The 16,717-nt window shown below is 40.7% G+C and overlaps 2 protein-coding genes across 4 annotated transcripts; one reads left to right on the top strand and one right to left on the bottom strand.

Moving 5' to 3' along the window:
- Positions 1–2,267: 2,267 nt before the first annotated feature.
- On the bottom strand, positions 2,268–4,262 carry rbp4l (retinol binding protein 4, like). Its single transcript, XM_020081881.2, has 5 exons — positions 4,109–4,262; positions 3,710–3,827; positions 3,474–3,610; positions 2,955–3,067; positions 2,268–2,860 (listed from the first exon to the last, which is right to left on the bottom strand). The coding sequence occupies exons 2-5, from the start codon at positions 3,824–3,826 to the stop codon at positions 2,637–2,639; spliced, it is 591 nt and encodes a 196-aa protein (XP_019937440.1). The 5' UTR covers position 3,827; positions 4,109–4,262; the 3' UTR covers positions 2,268–2,636.
- Positions 4,263–6,630: 2,368 nt separating this feature from the next.
- On the top strand, positions 6,631–16,327 carry pde6b (phosphodiesterase 6B, cGMP-specific, rod, beta). 3 transcript variants are annotated; one of them, XM_020081759.2, is made up of 24 exons: positions 6,631–6,648; positions 8,010–8,311; positions 8,437–8,748; positions 9,686–9,838; positions 10,463–10,552; positions 10,641–10,781; positions 10,881–10,955; positions 11,065–11,129; positions 11,323–11,389; positions 11,503–11,550; positions 11,638–11,787; positions 11,911–12,054; positions 12,256–12,321; positions 12,442–12,591; positions 12,705–12,812; positions 12,960–13,069; positions 13,228–13,315; positions 13,435–13,535; positions 13,624–13,731; positions 13,805–13,868; positions 13,957–14,031; positions 14,144–14,227; positions 14,573–14,726; positions 14,818–16,327. In XM_020081759.2, the coding sequence occupies exons 2-24, from the start codon at positions 8,153–8,155 to the stop codon at positions 14,868–14,870; spliced, it is 2,565 nt and encodes an 854-aa protein (XP_019937318.1). In that variant the 5' UTR covers positions 6,631–6,648; positions 8,010–8,152; the 3' UTR covers positions 14,871–16,327. The 3 variants fall into 3 exon arrangements, with proteins under 3 accessions (XP_019937318.1, XP_019937319.1, XP_069370200.1); XM_020081760.2 differs by lacking the exon at positions 6,631–6,648 and adding an exon at positions 7,753–7,909; XM_069514099.1 differs by lacking the exon at positions 6,631–6,648 and having other exon boundaries at positions 7,785–8,311.
- The last annotated feature ends 390 nt before the right edge of the window (positions 16,328–16,717 follow it).

Here is a 16,717-nt window from a genome sequence, read left to right as displayed (position 1 = left end):
GACAGTTAATTGAGTTAATTGAGCTGCAGACAGATAAAGGTTGAACTAATTTTGAGTAATTTGAGGATTTGTTTTCTCTGCTCTGATAATCCCTTAATGATTTTGTCCTACCTGAGCACACACTTTGTCTTTCATGACATATGAACTCCTCCATCAGCCCTATAATTTAGGGTCACAACCTTTTGGAGTGGGGTCACCGTGCTTCAAATAGTCAGATGTCAGAAGAAGAGGTGAAACGTTAATGAACTGACGAAACAAAGAAAAGTCTTCACATGGAATGGCCCATGAACATTCAGGATGGTAGTCGTCCTTGTCCCAAATTTTCAGGATGTTTCTAAAAATCTATCATTATTCTTCACACAAAATAAGAAGTTCTCTCACTGAGCAAACAATTTGAACAAAATTACCTCTTCAAAGGAGGTATCCGCAGTTTCCAAATAGTTATTTTTATTTACAGAGCAAACAAGACGAACAGAGGACCAGCAAAGTACACAAGAGGAAGACATCAACAGACTACCTGAGATCACAAGTTAAATAAACAGCACATCACATATGCCAGGGTTTTAAAATGTAAAAAGTACAAAATGAGACTGAAAATGTGTACATTAAACAAATTTAAAAACATTTCCTGCTGTATGACTGGAGCCTTAGTTTGGATGGATGCACTAAATGTGCCTCGGGTTATTCTAATAAGCATAAAGTCAGTTTACAAAGCAGCAGACAACACAAAGGGTCATTGTTGAATGTTCGAGATGATTTGACTGCGCTCTAGTGGACATACTCTGCTATAGCAAAAACAAGTTCTCAGTCATAATAATGCAGAATTTAAATGAAAGAGATAAATCAAAAAGGTCGAATCACTTCTTGTTCTATGCATTGACAGAAGAACTTTTTACATCAAAAGTGTGACAGCAGAAAGTCAGTGGAGTTACTGAATAACACAGGGTTGTTTAAAAGTTTATGTGTTTCCTTCTTCCTTTGTTTGTCTGTTTATTTACCTTTGGAGAATAATGTAACTCTGACATTCTCCAGAAAACGTGATTTCTGCATTGAAGCCAAACTCAGGCAGACAAATCCACTTACACTCTTACCTCATGCTTGAAGCCTGTTTACAAGAAGACAGTCTGGATCTGCAGTGACAGTGAGACAACATCACAACTAAACCATGAGTATCATTTCGATTTTTCATTGTGACACAGGTTCTTATTTCATGTTGACTGCTACACTTCTGATTATTTTCATAGCGAACTGATAAGTTGAATTTATATCTTTTATGCTGCAAATCCTGTTATAGTTTTTCAAATGTCCACCTGGTCTGATGATAATTTCTATAAGAGAGTCTCTGGTGAATTTTATATCTCAGTTCTCACACATGAAGCAACAATGAAAGAAAAAAAAAACAACTTTCGAATATTGTTTGAATTTAATGATTATAAATATAATTGAAGGGGATTTGAAGCACTGAAATCATTGGACTTGTAAGTTCAATGAAAGACAAATGCCTATGGTGCTGATTTGAAGTTCAAGCATACGTAAATAAAACAGTTAAAAGTCAAGAGTGACACTTTGTAAATTAGATTTTTCTTTTTCTGACTGTCCTTCATGAATCAGGCCACATGCAGGATTTCAGCTGCATTACATTGATTTACAGTAAAGCTCGACCATTACGGCTTCAGCCGATTGCTCTCCAGCTTGTTGCATAACACTGACAGGATTACACTCCAGCTAGAGACACAGTCTCCACCTGCCTCTCACACTCTCACTGCTTCACAGTCTCTCACTGTTTGAATTGATTCAGAGGTTGCTTTTTCTAAGAGTGACCATAGAGTCATCTTTGTAATCCAAGCTATATGTGGCCTCTCATTCAGTGTGTCACTTAATGACAATGATCATAATGATAATAATGATGATAACCTTCATTTTTATGGCTGTTTTCTTTCGTCAAAGTCCTCAACAGAAAATGAACCGTGTGTGGTACAGTATAATGTGCGACTGAAGGCCCCTGATGTGATCTTTGACCCATGGAGCGCGCTGAGTGGCCCCACACTCGAGTTAGAATGATAGGACTAAAGTCTCTAAACCTCCAGTTTAAGCCCATTATTGCTTAGTGCACATTGTGTTGGGTTTAGCTGCGTTTCCCTGAGCTCAGGAGGGATCACAGTCGATTACGTGGCCAAAGTGCAACATGTTTACAAGAACTCCTGACCACAGCTTTACTCACACGTCTTGAAGTTCGTGTGCTTCTGCAAAGACACTCGGAAATCCAATGAATGTTTAGAAAAATATTTATTTTAATTTTCACATTCACCCACAACACCACAGCAATGGTGACATTTTTTCAGACAATCAAATGAAGATGAGCGATAGAGAAGGAAATGGAAAAACAAAAAGAAAAAAAGAAATCATGAAGCTGTGGTTGGACACGTTCAATTTTTTTTTACTATCTTCACTTCACTTTCCTTTTTCGGATTTATTTGACTTTTACAAAACAATGAGAGAAGGCCATTCACTCCACACTCTCACATACACAACATACAGTCTCCTCTGACGTGCACTCTCTCATTCTCCCTGTTCTTGCTATCAAGCTGGCACAACCTCCTGCTCTCCTTCCTCTCTGAGTTTCGTCTCTTCTCTCTTTAGCAGGCTCCGGACTGCAGGACAGGTTGAAACTGTCCGCTCATGCAGATGTCCTCCTGCTTCTGACGCACAGTGCGCTGGATGGCGGGGGGCAGGCCGCGTTGGTTCCTGGAAAAGATGAGGGCATAGCCATCCTCGCAGCTGCCGTCTTCCTTCACAGTGCGGCAGGCATAGGTGATGGCGTAGTTGTCGTAGTCTGTGTCAATCACCCAGTAGTTGTCACCTTGTAGGAGGAAGAGAAGGAGAAGTCAGATTGGGAGGGAGTGAGGGGATGTGAGAGGAGGATGTGACGGGGCACATGTGTGCATGTAGCTGACCTCCACTGGACAGGTAGCTGGCCAGGCCCTGGTAGTTCATGAACATCTTGCCGGGGGTGGTAGGGTCAGGGACAGAGTACTGGGCAGCCATGTCAGCGCACACGACCCAGAAACTGCAACACAAAGATGGAAATACGTGTCAACAACTAACGACTGTTTTTCTATTTCACTTGAATCAGCTGAAATCCTTGTTTTCTGTTTGTTACAGTGCATTAGAGCCCACATTCCTGTTATAATCCCACTTCTCCAATTTGCATTCTCTACCTAATCCTTCATAATCCAGGGAAATGTGGACCCTGAGCACCTTCTTAACTTCTGGCCCTGGAAACTGAATATTTGAGTTGTGGTCCCATCCCCAGATCTGAAAGAGTCAAGAGGGTCTTTGTGTCTAAACTGACCCTCTACCCTCTCATGAGGGGGTTTAGGAGATGAGAGCAGCTGGTTTTGCTTCGGCTAGATTGAATTTTGTAATTTATATTCTGCAGATAAAGTCTGTTAAATCACTTGCTGCCCACTTACCCGAACAGAGTGACGCGTCCCTTGGAGGAGGCGGTCATGGAGCCGTCATCATCGATGGTGTACTCGGCTGAGATGTTGTCCTGAAGGAACAGGCCCTCTGGATCTTTCTTCTGCAGCGCGTACCACTTCCCTGCATACTGCAACAGGGAGAAGAAGGAGACAGACAGTCAGAACTTGTTTTAAAACTTTCTCAAGACACGCTGTATGTGCTGCATGTGTCTTTTTGCTCGACTCACCCTCTTGGGGTCAAAGTCCTCTTTGACTGAGAAGCTGTCAACCACACAGGAGGCCGACAGGCAGCGTTCGACGCAGGACACCAGGACCAGGAGCAGGGCCAGTTTAGAGGATCCCATTCTGTGATGAACAGAGTATAGCTCTCTAATGACCAGAGGAATCATGGAATTGTTGAATTTAAATAAAACAAACTTTACATGTTTTCCCAGTCCACTAACTGCAAATATTATAAATGCACCATCAATATATTACACCACTTCACATGACACAAACATTAAATCTAAAAAGTTACTTCAGAAATAACTTTATTTAAACAGCGGAGCAGAAATAACATGATCTCACAATCTTGAAATCACAAAACTAGAGAGTGGCACAAAAACAGAGTAAAAATGTCTTCTTACCTGTTTTGGATCAAAGTATCAACAGCAGTTAAAACTCAAGCTCTGTACGTGGTCATCCACCAGCTTGAGGCTTGTTTGTTGGACACTGCCTTTATATACACACACCACAGACGAGCTTATGGCTGAGTTTCAATGCTTGGAACTAAATAAGGTGCTTAAATCTAGAGGTAATCCTGTTGGGTTGAAATCCTTAATCTGGCTTCTATGTTCAAACTTGCCCAAGACTTATTATAAAAACACTCAGACCTTTATGTAACTGACTGGACGCACAAATAAAACAAACACACGTACACCAGAGCTGACAAATGAACTGTGTTTGCACGTGTGCAAAGTACAGGATGTGGTTGATTTGATCAAAGAGCTGGATTTTGTTATTTAATCAGTTTAACCATTTTGGAGCCTCACATGTGGTGTCAGGTAAAATTGAGCATCACAGATATTATATGGATGAAGAGATTATTTAAAAATATTAGATGCCACAATACCAATAATCCCTCATCTACATTTGAAAGTTTTTTCCAGTCTTGATGACCACTCTAAGTGCTTTACACCCAAACACACACATTCATACAGTGCATCTATGTGCGGTTCAGTTTCTTGCCCAAGGACACTCCTGCATGTGGAATCAAACCAACAACCCGCTGGTTAGCAGACAACCCGCTCTCTGCCAGTTGGCACAGAAATGACTGCGCACGTTGGCACTGATCCGTCTGTGAAAGTGGACTTTAAAAACACTGAGCCTGTGTGGGATCAACAAGAGAAGATGATTAAATGCTGCAAAATGAAAGTTGGTGTTTACATCTTTGTTTTCCTGACACAGCATTTGTTGGCAAACAGCTTTTCAGTCAACAAAGCCCTACTTACACATTCAGGGAATCAACACTTGAGCCTGTGCACCTCTCAGTCCCAGGCTGAACCACAGGAGCGAGTAAATCATGTTGCACTTAATACACTCTTCTGATCTCGTACTGTGGCTCTTGTACTTTTCATTTTGTCTTGATGTGTGTGTGTGTGTGTGTGTGTGTGTGTGTGTGTGTGTGTGTATGTTGTGAACTCATGAACTCTCATTTCCTGGATTAACTATGGTGACATAAGATTACCACCAGCATAATGTATGAAGTGATGATATGTAAAGTCCTCTCTAAGTGTAGCTTTCTAATACTATTACACATTTCTTCATTATAAGAATAAAAAGAAGAATAAGATGAGTGTTATTTCACTTGTGAGGACACAGACAGGACAGACCTTCAGGCAGGACAGTCCAGACAGACGATCTATTTTTTCCACTGACTCTGCTGCTCAGCATCATAATCCTACTTGCATGTCCTGAAATGGATCATTGATGGAAATAGATTTACTATACACGTGTTTATAGTTACACTTAACAATGCTATAAATAAAATACCTTCAAAATAAGTTAAAGGTGAATAAGGAAGCACATAAAAATCCCACACCTCTATTTTCTAATTTGTTTAAATAAAGTAAAAATGAAGCAGTGGAATCATATGAGGCTTTGATTCCCACACACTTAAAGCCATTTTATGACCCAAGATGAGACCATTTACAGTAAGGTAATCATTGATGATGACGGGTTCTATTAAAACCATTTCTATAAATTAACCTTTGACCTGAAGACGCCTGCGTGAGTCCAAACATGTTTTCGTCACCAGAGCCTCCTCCGAGCCTCAGTTCAGGATATCAGGCTGATGACTCAGCTGGACCCGGGACAATCCTGAGAGGATGTTCTGCCCCCTCTGCTGATCGTCATGTTTACCACCTTTATATTTTTATCCACTGGACCAACTTCAGCTGCCTGAAACCTTAAGCTCATACTGCACAACGCTCACTCACAAAAACATGGAGATATTTCCTGGTATGTGGGATTATGACCCTTTTTTTGAAGATACTAAATTAAGACATTTACTGAGGTGAATTCTTGATCATATAGTTATAACGATAAAGTTTCCTTCTGTATTGAGTCATCGAAGATTTTCATTAGCTATTTGAGTATTAAGACAAACTTTGTCCTTATTGGCGCAACCTGGTGGCCTATGAGTGTAAGGTGGGATCATGGATCCATATTACCCCCAGTTAGTGTCATCCACAACATTCCCCTCAAAGTAAACAATCATGGTTGACAGTAATTATTACTATGAACCAGGAGTGATGAGGACTTTCATGAGTACAGGTGTAAGATATGAGTCTGCTGCTCCCCTGTGTTACATGACAGCATTACAAGTGTGGTGGTGGGATATATGAAGTACTCACTACCTGTTGTCATCGCTCATAGTAAGTACAGCAGTAGTCGTAGTAGGTTTGGACATAGTATCTTTCATGAGTTTAATAATTGTTATTATTTAATTGCCAGAAGGACTGAACTTCTTAGGATTAAAAAATAAACCATGTCAGGTGTGTCAGTGAAGCCTTCAGCCAATCAGAGCAGAGCTGTGTCGTCACAGAGGTGGTTGCAAGTGCTGCAGCCGGAGGGAGAACATCAACTAGAGAACAGAGATCTGCAGTGAAGAGTCAGACTCTAACTGGTATGCATCACGTAAAGTCTGCACAGGGCAGAGCTGCTTCAAGTTACAGCTGAGGTCACGTCATGGTCGCGTGAGGTCAAGTGGACCGTGGCTTAAAATGTGATTCATTCTGTTTGAGGTGTTGTCGTACATGTGTGTCTTTTGTTTTTGGCTACTACAGGCACTTGTACCATAACACCTCAAATTGCAAGCATCACAATTTGTTTTCACAATTAAAAATAATTGTGAAGTTTGTTTTTCAGTTGTGTGGCTTTTGCATTTGTGTTTTTTATTAACGTGCTTGTTTAAGCCATCTCGGCTGCCGTACACACACACACACTGGACCTAATCTACCATGGAGGAAGCAGATTATCTATCTGACCCTTTGTTTTAGATGACTAACCATACTATCTCATTATTGTCACATCGGTAACAAGCCTCTCACTGACTTCTCTCTCTCTGTCTTCTCAGAAAATCAGTGGCGCTCACTCCCTCATCTCCTGAGTCACTGTCGTGGTCATGTGGAGAAAGTGGGAGAGTTTTGGGGCGGAGATAATCAGCCAGTGTCCTAACTAAATAGGGCTTATGCCAGGAGAGGCCTTGTTTAATAAGGACTTAAAGAGCTTGTGCAATACAGGCCTATACCCGTGACACATGCATGGATGTGTTTTTGTGTATCCTGGACTTTTCCTGTATTGTTTATAATGAATCACGGTTTAATGACATATTTGCTGAAATGAAGGTGAACACATTGCAATTGTATTTTCTCAAGTTTGTTTGTTTGAGAAACTTAAAGAGACCTGCATACAGATAATATCTCTCATACAGATACGTACATTTAATATCTGTTTCATCTTTCTAAGTCTATAATAAACCTTGATTTTGAGCTGAGTGCAAAACAGAAAGGAAAGTTGAATGTTTCTGTAGTTAATCATTTGAATCATTTATCTTTTCCATGATGCTGAACTGTCATTATTTCTGTGAGTGGTACATTACCGCATCTGTCTTTTATTTAGTGCAACCCAACACCGTGTATTTTGAAAGTGTCAGACTTTGATTTGTGCTGTTAAAAAGGTAAAGTGAATATCCTGAGGCACACAGGGGAGGCTGGATCATCAGGCCACATATCTGTTACTAGATGATCAGCTGACAAGTTTAGCATCGGCAGATCCCTGCTAACCTTCAGCACTATCTGCTGATGACACAGGGATTGTTTGGATTCAGCCCTCCGCCTTCTCCTCAGGGCTCTCCCTCTCTCACTGCTCTCATCCCACCAGCACGGGTGATTTTATCTTTTTTTAACCTTCAGTTTGAAGGAGCCCACATCTGCTTCCCCACTTTCTCTGTGACACATGGGTGAACTCTGTTTTTCTCCTCTTTAGGGGATAAACTGGACAAATAGTGTTCGTCGTCGTGCTTGGTTTTTCCACTCGGAGCCGTTGGATGCAACTCGTCTAGAGCAGCTTTGGGCTGAAGAAGAGGGAGACGACAGGGACATTTGGGAGAAGAGGAGGAAGAGAGAGCCATGAGTGTGAAAAAGGAGGACGTGGAAAAGTTCCTCAATGGGAATCCTGCATTTGCGAAACAGTATTTTGCCAAGAAGATGAGCCCGGCCTCCATATCGAAGGCATCGGGACTCGGAGAGAAACAGATTGACTTCAGCCAGCTCCAGGAGCTCAGTCAGGTAAATTCAACTGAAAAATGGAACCTGTCAGTACAGCATGACCTCTGGCAAACATCTGTATTTATTATGTAGGCCTAACTCTTCTCTACTAAGACCAAACTCTAAAAGTGTCTCTTGTTTCCAAGGTCGAGGAAAGCCAAATAATGTACGAACTGATCAAAGACATGCAGGAGAACATCAACGTGGAAAAAGTGGTGTTCAAGATCCTGAAGAGAATTAGCGCGCTCATCCACGCTGACCGGTGCAGCTTGTTCATGTACCGGCAGCGGAACGGCATCGGAGAGCTCGCCACCAGGCTCTTCAACGTCAACGCAGAGGCAGAGCTGGACGACTGTGTGGTGCCGCCGGACTCCGAGATCGTCTATCCGCTGGACATGGGAATAGTCGGCCACGTGGCCCAGACCAAGAAGACTGTTAATGTGAAAGATGTCAAAGAGGTAAATCAATGAGAACTAGACATGAACCTGGACTGTTGAAGCCTTATAGAAATGCTATCACAGTGTCATTCATCATACTAGCACCAGGTGGTGCCACAGCCTTCAAATCCTACATCCTACACATAGTGGCTTTAACCACGAAACTATTTGTTCACTTTTTCAACATGTATAATGTAATTTCTCAAAGCAGAATTGCTATATCTAAATCTGAGAGTAAATTCAGAGTCTGCTGGTTGAAACTAAAAGAAGCATCAGTAGCATGTATCTATACTTGTGACCAAGTGAGGGTGTAAATCCCCCTTTCAGACATAATCCATTTATTTCCAGATCCCATCAGCCTCTGCTCTAGCTGTGGATTAGTCGCCTCTGGCATTTAGTCAGCAAGAATCTAAAACAGATCAAAACTGGTTCACTTTACATCATGTGTCCATGTTATACTGCACCTTTCTATCAGAAAATACCCACTAATAATTTAAATGAAAGCTGATAATGACTGTGGGACATTTTGCTTTTGTAAATCATGCAGGAAAAAAATGATAACCTCTTTACATTATCATAAGTGATTAGTCAGACCTGATTTATGTACATAGGCCCAGAACTACCAATGTACAACAAGAGACCATTATGAAAATATCGATCTGAAGGTGGTTAATGTCTTTATTGATGGACAGACATAATACCTCTGTCATACCTCTAATAAATAAATGTAAGTTACTGTATAAGTATTTCAACTAATGTCAGAGGACATAAAATATAATTTACATTAGAAATAAATAACATTTTGGACCATGGTTCCTTTTCAAAACAAACGTTTCAAATACTTATAAAACTCTTGTTGTTTTTTCCACAGTGAGAGAACTTAGAGGAATTTCAATGCAAATTCAAATTGTGTGTGAGCACAAATAATAATTGTTTAATCATGTTTTCTCTCATTTAGAACCAGCACTTCAGCTCATTTGTCGATGAGCTCACAGAATACGAGACCAAGAACATTCTAGCAACACCCATCCTCAACGGTAAAGACATGGTGGCTGTGATCATGGCTCTGAACAAAACCACTGGACCACATTTCACTGCTGAGGACGAAGACGTGAGTCCGAACTACACGCCGGACACACACACACACACACACACACACACACACATGGACACACACTCAGAGGCCTCTGTGTTTACTTCAACATCAACTATTGATTCTGCTTTTGACTTCAATTAGAAGAAATTGAACATCGATAGTTGATCACATTTCATGAAAACTGAAAAAGACAACCAAGGGTGTCACTACAGCTGGAGGGGAATTCCCTTTGAGCCAATGAGGCATGTGTTTAACATAGGTCAAGTCATTAATCCATCATGTATGGGGATCCCTGTCAGGAATAAACTGAAATAGAAATAAGCCTGAGGGGAAGACAGGTCAGTAATAGACATGGACAGCAGATTAATGGAATCATTAATAGACAGACATGAATCAAACTGTTCCAAATAGCTGATGCTCAATTAGATATTTGGAAAACAATGTTTTAGGTTTTGATACAGTTTAGTCATGATATTTATGGTGCAGTGTTTTCTTAAATCACACCTTGTTTCATATCAAACTCTGATATCATCGAACACAACAGCATCTTACATTTTGTCACTTATATCATTCAGTTGTAAGGTTTGTTGTGTTGTACAGTGATTTTAAATCGCTTTTTTTTCTTGTTTGTCCATTTAGCTTTTTTTAAAGTATCTGAAAATTGCCTCTTTGAACTTGAAGATCTATCATCTGAGTTACCTGCACAGCTGTGAGACACGTAAAGGACAGGTACGCTTTTCATGTACCATTGCATTTGCACTATTTTAATAAAAGGCAGCGCATGACTGAACACACTGTGTGTTTGTCTGTTTCCCAGCTGCTGCTCTGGTCGGCCAACAAGGTGTTTGAAGAGCTCACGGACATTGAGCGACAGTTTCACAAAGCCTTGTACACAGTCCGAGCCTACCTCAACTGTGACCGCTACTCCGTGGGCTTACTCGACATGACAAAGGAAAAGGTAGTTGACCTGTGGTTTTCCCCTTTTTTGTGTATATATATACATTTAAAACTACAGCGTCACTAATTTCCTCTGTGTTTTGTGTGTGTCTCTTTCCAGGAGTTCTTTGACATCTGGCCTGTGTTGATGGGAGAGCAGCCACCGTACTCCGGTCCTGTAACTCCAGATGGCAGGGTACTTTTGATTCATCTCATTTATCTAACATTGTAATCGGTGCTCTAAGAGATATCGACGTATTTGACGTTGCACTTTCTCTGATCTCTGCATTTGATTCTTTCTCCAGGAGGTAATTTTCTACAAAGTGATTGATTATATATTACATGGAAAAGAAGACATCAAAGTAATACCGTAAGTAAATATGCTGTCACATTCACAACAATATACCAGTACTACTTTTTAGGGATTGAATTTAAGGACTATTTGAAGAAAATGGCATTTTATGCTCGTTTTAAAAACAGACTAAAAATAATGAATGAATTGATCAGAGCAGCTTGGTAATCACATACCTGCTAACTTGTCCATTCACTCGTCTGTCACACAGGGGCCCACCTGCAGATCACTGGGCCTTGTGTAGCGGACTGCCAACCTATGTTGCTGAGAGTGGTTTTGTAAGTTGTTTTTGTTTTTACACTTTACAAAAAGAAGTTGAAGGAGTTAACACCAAATTTAAGTACTTGCATATTTAACCCTGTGATCAATCTTTTTTTTTCCTTCTATGTAGATTTGTAACATTATGAACGCAGCCGCTGATGAGACGTTTCAGTTTCAGGTAAGAGACCAAAGAAAGAAACCTCTTATAGAAGCTTATTACTATTATTAATATTGTGACTATTCTGATTATTTTGTTATTTTGCAGACTGAGCCTCTTGACAGCAGTGGCTGGACCATAAAAAACGTTCTCTCGCTGCCAATTGTCAACAAAAAAGAAGAGATAGTGGGTGTGGCCACGTTTTACAACAGAAAAGATGGAAAGCCTTTTGATGATCAGGATGAGCAGCTCATGGAGGTAAAACGAATCACTCCGGTCATTTTGTGATCCAATGACAATATGTTTATAACCATCTGAATTTGTCTGTGAATAAATACAAAAGACGTAAACAATTAACTGAGCCTCGTTCTTGTCTGTCAGGCTTTGACTCAGTTCCTGGGCTGGTCAGTGTTGAACACGGACACTTACGACAAAATGAACAAGTTGGAGAATCGGAAAGACATCGCTCAGGACATGGTGCTGTATCATGTCAAATGTCGGGATGATGAGATTCAGAATATCCTGGTCAGTGCTGTACATTAGATTCATATTTATAATGCACCCTTGTCAAAAGTCTTGTGTGCAGCAACACATCCTCTCTTGTCAACGTTGTTTCATAAAAAATGTTGCACTCTCTGTTCACTGTTTCACTTTGTGTGAGGTTTAATAACCGATTTTCTCAAATCATTTGTTGATTCAAGCATGAAAACCTCTCGTTTCTCCCAGAACACCCGAGAGCTGTACAGCTGTGAACCTGCAGCGTGTGAAGAGGATGAGCTCCTTGCCATTCTGGTAAAACTAAGACTTGTTCAAGTTTGTGGGACTGTGACATCTCATTAGCAAGAAACTAAGTCAGTTACCAAATCTGCCAATGCTATTATCCTCTCTGCTTTCTGTTCATTCCTCTCTTAGAAAAAAGAACTACCTCCGATGATTAAGAAGTTCGAGATCTACCAGTTCCACTTCTCGGATTTTAACTGCACAGAGATGGAGCTGGTGAAGTGCGGGATCCAGATGTACTATGAGGTCGGGGTGGTCAAGAAGTTCCAGGTCCCTCAAGAGGTGATCTAGACCAACAAATAATCACGCGTACTAATACTTCATCTCCGTCACAGGTTTGTTATGTCTTGATTTCAGCTCCAGGTTCACAGTGTTGGTTCTCCTCTTCCCTTTAGGTGCTGGTTCGGTTCATGTACTCTGTCAGTAAAGGCTACCGACGAATCACCTACCACAACTGGCGTCACGGCTTCAACGTTGGACAGACCATGTTTACACTATTAACGGTATTATTATGTTAACCTCCTTTTACAGAAGGAGCTTTTTAGGTTGCATAAATGTTCAGCTTTAATATCTGAAAGTTTTACTGCACTCCACCATGTTTTGTGTATTTGTTTTAATGGACTACTTTCTGTGTGTGTGTGTTTGTTCAGACGGGAATGCTGAAGCGATACTACACTGACTTGGAGGTGATGGCCATGATAACCGCAGGCTTCCTGCATGATATCGATCACAGAGGGACAAACAACTTGTACCAAGTCAAGTAAGAGCTGATGGGAGAAACCAAATTAAACCCAAAATTCTACAGTTTGTAGAAACTGATTATTGGTCAAATATTCACTCTACTGATCAAATTATAATCACTGTAAGCGGTTTATGTATAAACATAGAGAGAACTTTTTTCATTTCTGATTCCAACAGATCTGGGAACCCTCTGGCCAAGCTCCATGGCTCCTCAATCCTGGAACGGCACCATCTGGAGTTTGGAAAGTTCCTTTTGAATGATGATGTGAGAAAAAAGATGTGAACTAAAGAACAACTTCACTCGTGCATCACTGAAACCTTGTCACCTCCTACGATGCCTAACTATGACTGGTGTCCACCTCCCTCCCTTCCTCTCACCTGCAGTCACTGAACATCTACCAGAACCTCCACAGGCGACAGGTGGACCATGTCATTCATCTCATGGACATCGCCATCATCGCCACAGACCTGGCTCTTTATTTCAAGTCAGAACAGACTCTTTATTCACTACCTTCATGTCTATATAGTAAAATATTTACCAGTGGAATATTTCCTTTCCTTGTACCTTCCCAGGAAAAGAACCATGTTTCAGAAGATCGTGGACCTTTCCCACACGTATGAGGACGAGAAGAAGTGGGTCGACTTCATGTCTCTAGAAACCACCAGGAAGGAGATTCTCATGTGAGTGGAACGAACACACACACAGAGTTTGTTTGTTGCTTGGCGTTTCTCTGATTCACACATTTCATTTCAGGGCCATGATGATGACAGCATGTGACTTGTCCGCCATTACAAAGCCTTGGGAGGTACAGAGCAAGGTGAGCAGCACAAACATTTAATAAAAGAGAGACTTGCTGAGTGTTTGCTGCTTCTCCAATCTTGACTCTGTGTGTGTGTGTGTTTCAGGTTGCCTTGTCTGTAGCAGCAGAGTTTTGGGAACAGGGTGACCTGGAGAGGACGGTACTAGAACAGCAACCCATTGTGAGTTTGCAAATTAAAACAATGAGCATCAATCTGAATCTGTGTGCAGCACTAAAACAACTATATTGATTGTTTTTAATTCAATATGTTTTGTGCATGTCCCTCCCCCCAGCCCATGATGGACAGGAACAAGGCCGCCGATCTTCCAAAACTACAATGTGGTTTTATTGACTTTGTCTGCACGTTTGTCTACAAGGTAATGATTCACACTTGTGCTGTTTTCAGTTGTCAGGGTTTTTTGTGCGGTTCCTGGTCTGACAAAATAATATGTCGTGAGCCTCAACCACCCAGGTGGTAGAGCGGGATGTCCACATACCAGAAGGTTAATAATTAGATCCCCAGAGACTAACCTTCACTGATGTTCTGTCATATTGAGAATGATGTCAGTAGAAGCCATATAGAAGCACAGCTTGTTTGAATGGGTGTGACTACTTACTCCATTAACATTATAACATCAAAAAGCATGAAGAAAAACCTCCTTAACCAAACTTTATCTGTTTGTATTGACGTAAATTGCCTCTGACCCTTTTGTTCTGTTCAGGAGTTCTCTCGCTTCCACCCACAAATCCAGCCCATGCTGGACGGCATCCTCAACAACAGGAAGGAGTGGAACGCTAAGAAAGAGGAGTATGAAGCTAAACTCAAAGCTATAGAGGAAGAGAAGGCTGCTCGAGAGGCGGCTGCACCCAGTAAAGGTACAGTGAATTTAGCCACAACACAAAAAAATGAAATTTAACCTGATTCAGAAATATATAGATTTTTGTGTGTGTTTTCTTTGATCACTAGGTGCTGCAAACAACGTGGGTGGTGGAGGCTCCAAGACCTGCTCCGTGTGCTAGAAGCCTAACCCTAACCCTCTGCACACGGACAGATCATGACAGACTGACTTCAGCATCACCTTCAATCAGTCTCACCTCCAGGAAAACAAATGCAAAGAGTCAGCAAGTCTTGAGTGAGTGCAAAGCCCAATAATATTTCTTCAGACAAACTGGTTCTGATGAGAAATGGAAAAAGCTGAATAAGGAGAGAATCCTCGCCATGAAGAGCAGTGTTTTATTTTGAAGGGAAAGTAAGCAAATGAGCCACATAAATAAAAACAGGAACAAAAGTGTCCATCGCTGTCTTAAAGTTCTTCAAATTGAAATATGAACCAAGAGCTGATGTGGATTTTGAATCTCAGGTTTTCTCTCATAACGTTTCCTGATGTTTGAGGACAAAGTAGAAGTTAAGTAAGAGTGAACGTTCCAGTCCAAGTCGCTGTAGACTGTTTATCCTGTTTGTTTCTAGCACACTGTACATTAATGTCACTGAGTTTAGATTCTTCAGAATGTAAATCAAGATCATGGGTAGATAGAACTGTTATTAAACTGCTGTACATATATTCCAAAATGATGAGGTCATATTCACTCCTTCCAGTCACTTATCATTTACCAAATGAGAGTTTGTTTACCTTGATCGCAGAGAGCCAAAGGTAGAGGGTGAGCTCAGGGCTGCTCCACTTTTGTGATTCGATCACTTTTCCTTGCTTAGAAGAAGTTTAACTTTACCGTCAGCAAACGAGCCTGTAGCTGCTTTCTCATGATGCCTTCTCACTGTACATACATCTGACACGAGTAGCTGTTGTTTTATTTTATGAATATAGGTACGAATGTCTTGGAGCATGTTGAAACCCAGACTCGTTGCTGGGGTCAGATAAGATTTGTTGTATTATGGACGACATAGTAATGAGTCAAATTTTTTCAAGCAGTGAACAGCAGGAGGAGCAGGAACTATCTTTCTCCATCTGCTACAGAAAGTAGAAAATAAACAGTGTGGAATTGAAAAAGAGCAGGAGCCAGTCACAGTAAACAACCTGAGGACTCACTCCAGATCTGAAGCCACTGATTTCATAATATGCAACAATGGCGTTTTCCCATGAGAGAGGGAGAAACTGAACTTCTTGTAAAAACTTGTACATAATCTCTCCCTCCCTGTAAATACATAACAAATATTTTTTTAGTTGATATATAGATGCTTCTTTTTTTTATTAGGATGTTAATGATATTAACAGGCACTGGTAAATGAGTCTTCTAGTAATTTAGTTTTCTCCTTATTTATTATCAACACATGAAAATGGGTGTATCAGAGATGACCAACTTGTATTAGAAAATACAGACAGTAATTATTATTATGTGTTGCGGACACACCCTTAAGATTTTTAAATAGTCTATTTACCTTTTGCTCAGTATATTAAAGCTTGTCTCTTCATTTGATCTACATGTCTAAAGAAGATCCAAATAAAGCAAATGTATTTTTATCAGGTATCTGAGTGAATTAATTGTCTGTGATATTAAAATTGCAACTTACTTAGAAGTTAAAATGATTGTATACCGATTACCACATTATCTAGAGCTAAATATATCATTAATATACAAATTTAGTTTCAGTCAAGTGTAGCAGCTGCTCGGAGTTTCCTAGCCATCACTGTTATAATACACTAGCATGAACTATTTAATGCGATAACGCAATGCAGAGTTCATAATGAAGGTTAAGATATTACACAACACACAAGAGTATTGAGGGGACACTTCTGTCCACACTGCACTTTCTACCACTGGTCCCTGACCCCAATCCTGGGATTGCTGCTAAACAAGGCCAGGATTACAACTGTGCTCCATCCCCGGGCTCATCTTCTGAAGGACAGGTG

This window comes from Paralichthys olivaceus, chromosome 18 (assembly GCF_024713975.1).
Source record: "Paralichthys olivaceus isolate ysfri-2021 chromosome 18, ASM2471397v2, whole genome shotgun sequence".
Classification (NCBI taxonomy): domain Eukaryota; kingdom Metazoa; phylum Chordata; class Actinopteri; order Pleuronectiformes; family Paralichthyidae; genus Paralichthys; species Paralichthys olivaceus.
Note: the sequence above shows the minus strand (reverse complement) of the source record. Positions and strands in the feature narration are given on the sequence as shown.

What these genes read in the sequence shown, in the direction of transcription:
- rbp4l (XM_020081881.2), bottom strand. Translation starts at nt 3,826, where the DNA reads ATGGGATCCTCTAAACTGGCCCTGCTCCTGGTCCTGGTGTCCTGCGTC. An exon ending in AGGACTTTGACCCCAAGAGG is followed by an intron (nt 3,611 to 3,709) that starts GTGAGTCGAGCA and finishes TCCCTGTTGCAG; the next exon opens with TATGCAGGGAAGTGGTACGC. An exon ending in CAGCTACCTGTCCAGTGGAG is followed by an intron (nt 2,861 to 2,954) that starts GTCAGCTACATG and finishes TCCTCCTACAAG; the next exon opens with GTGACAACTACTGGGTGATT.
- pde6b (XM_020081759.2), top strand. Translation starts at nt 8,153, where the DNA reads ATGAGTGTGAAAAAGGAGGACGTGGAAAAGTTCCTCAATGGGAATCCT. An exon ending in CTTGGGAGGTACAGAGCAAG is followed by an intron (nt 13,869 to 13,956) that starts GTGAGCAGCACA and finishes TGTGTGTTTCAG; the next exon opens with GTTGCCTTGTCTGTAGCAGC. An exon ending in TCTGCACGTTTGTCTACAAG is followed by an intron (nt 14,228 to 14,572) that starts GTAATGATTCAC and finishes TGTTCTGTTCAG; the next exon opens with GAGTTCTCTCGCTTCCACCC.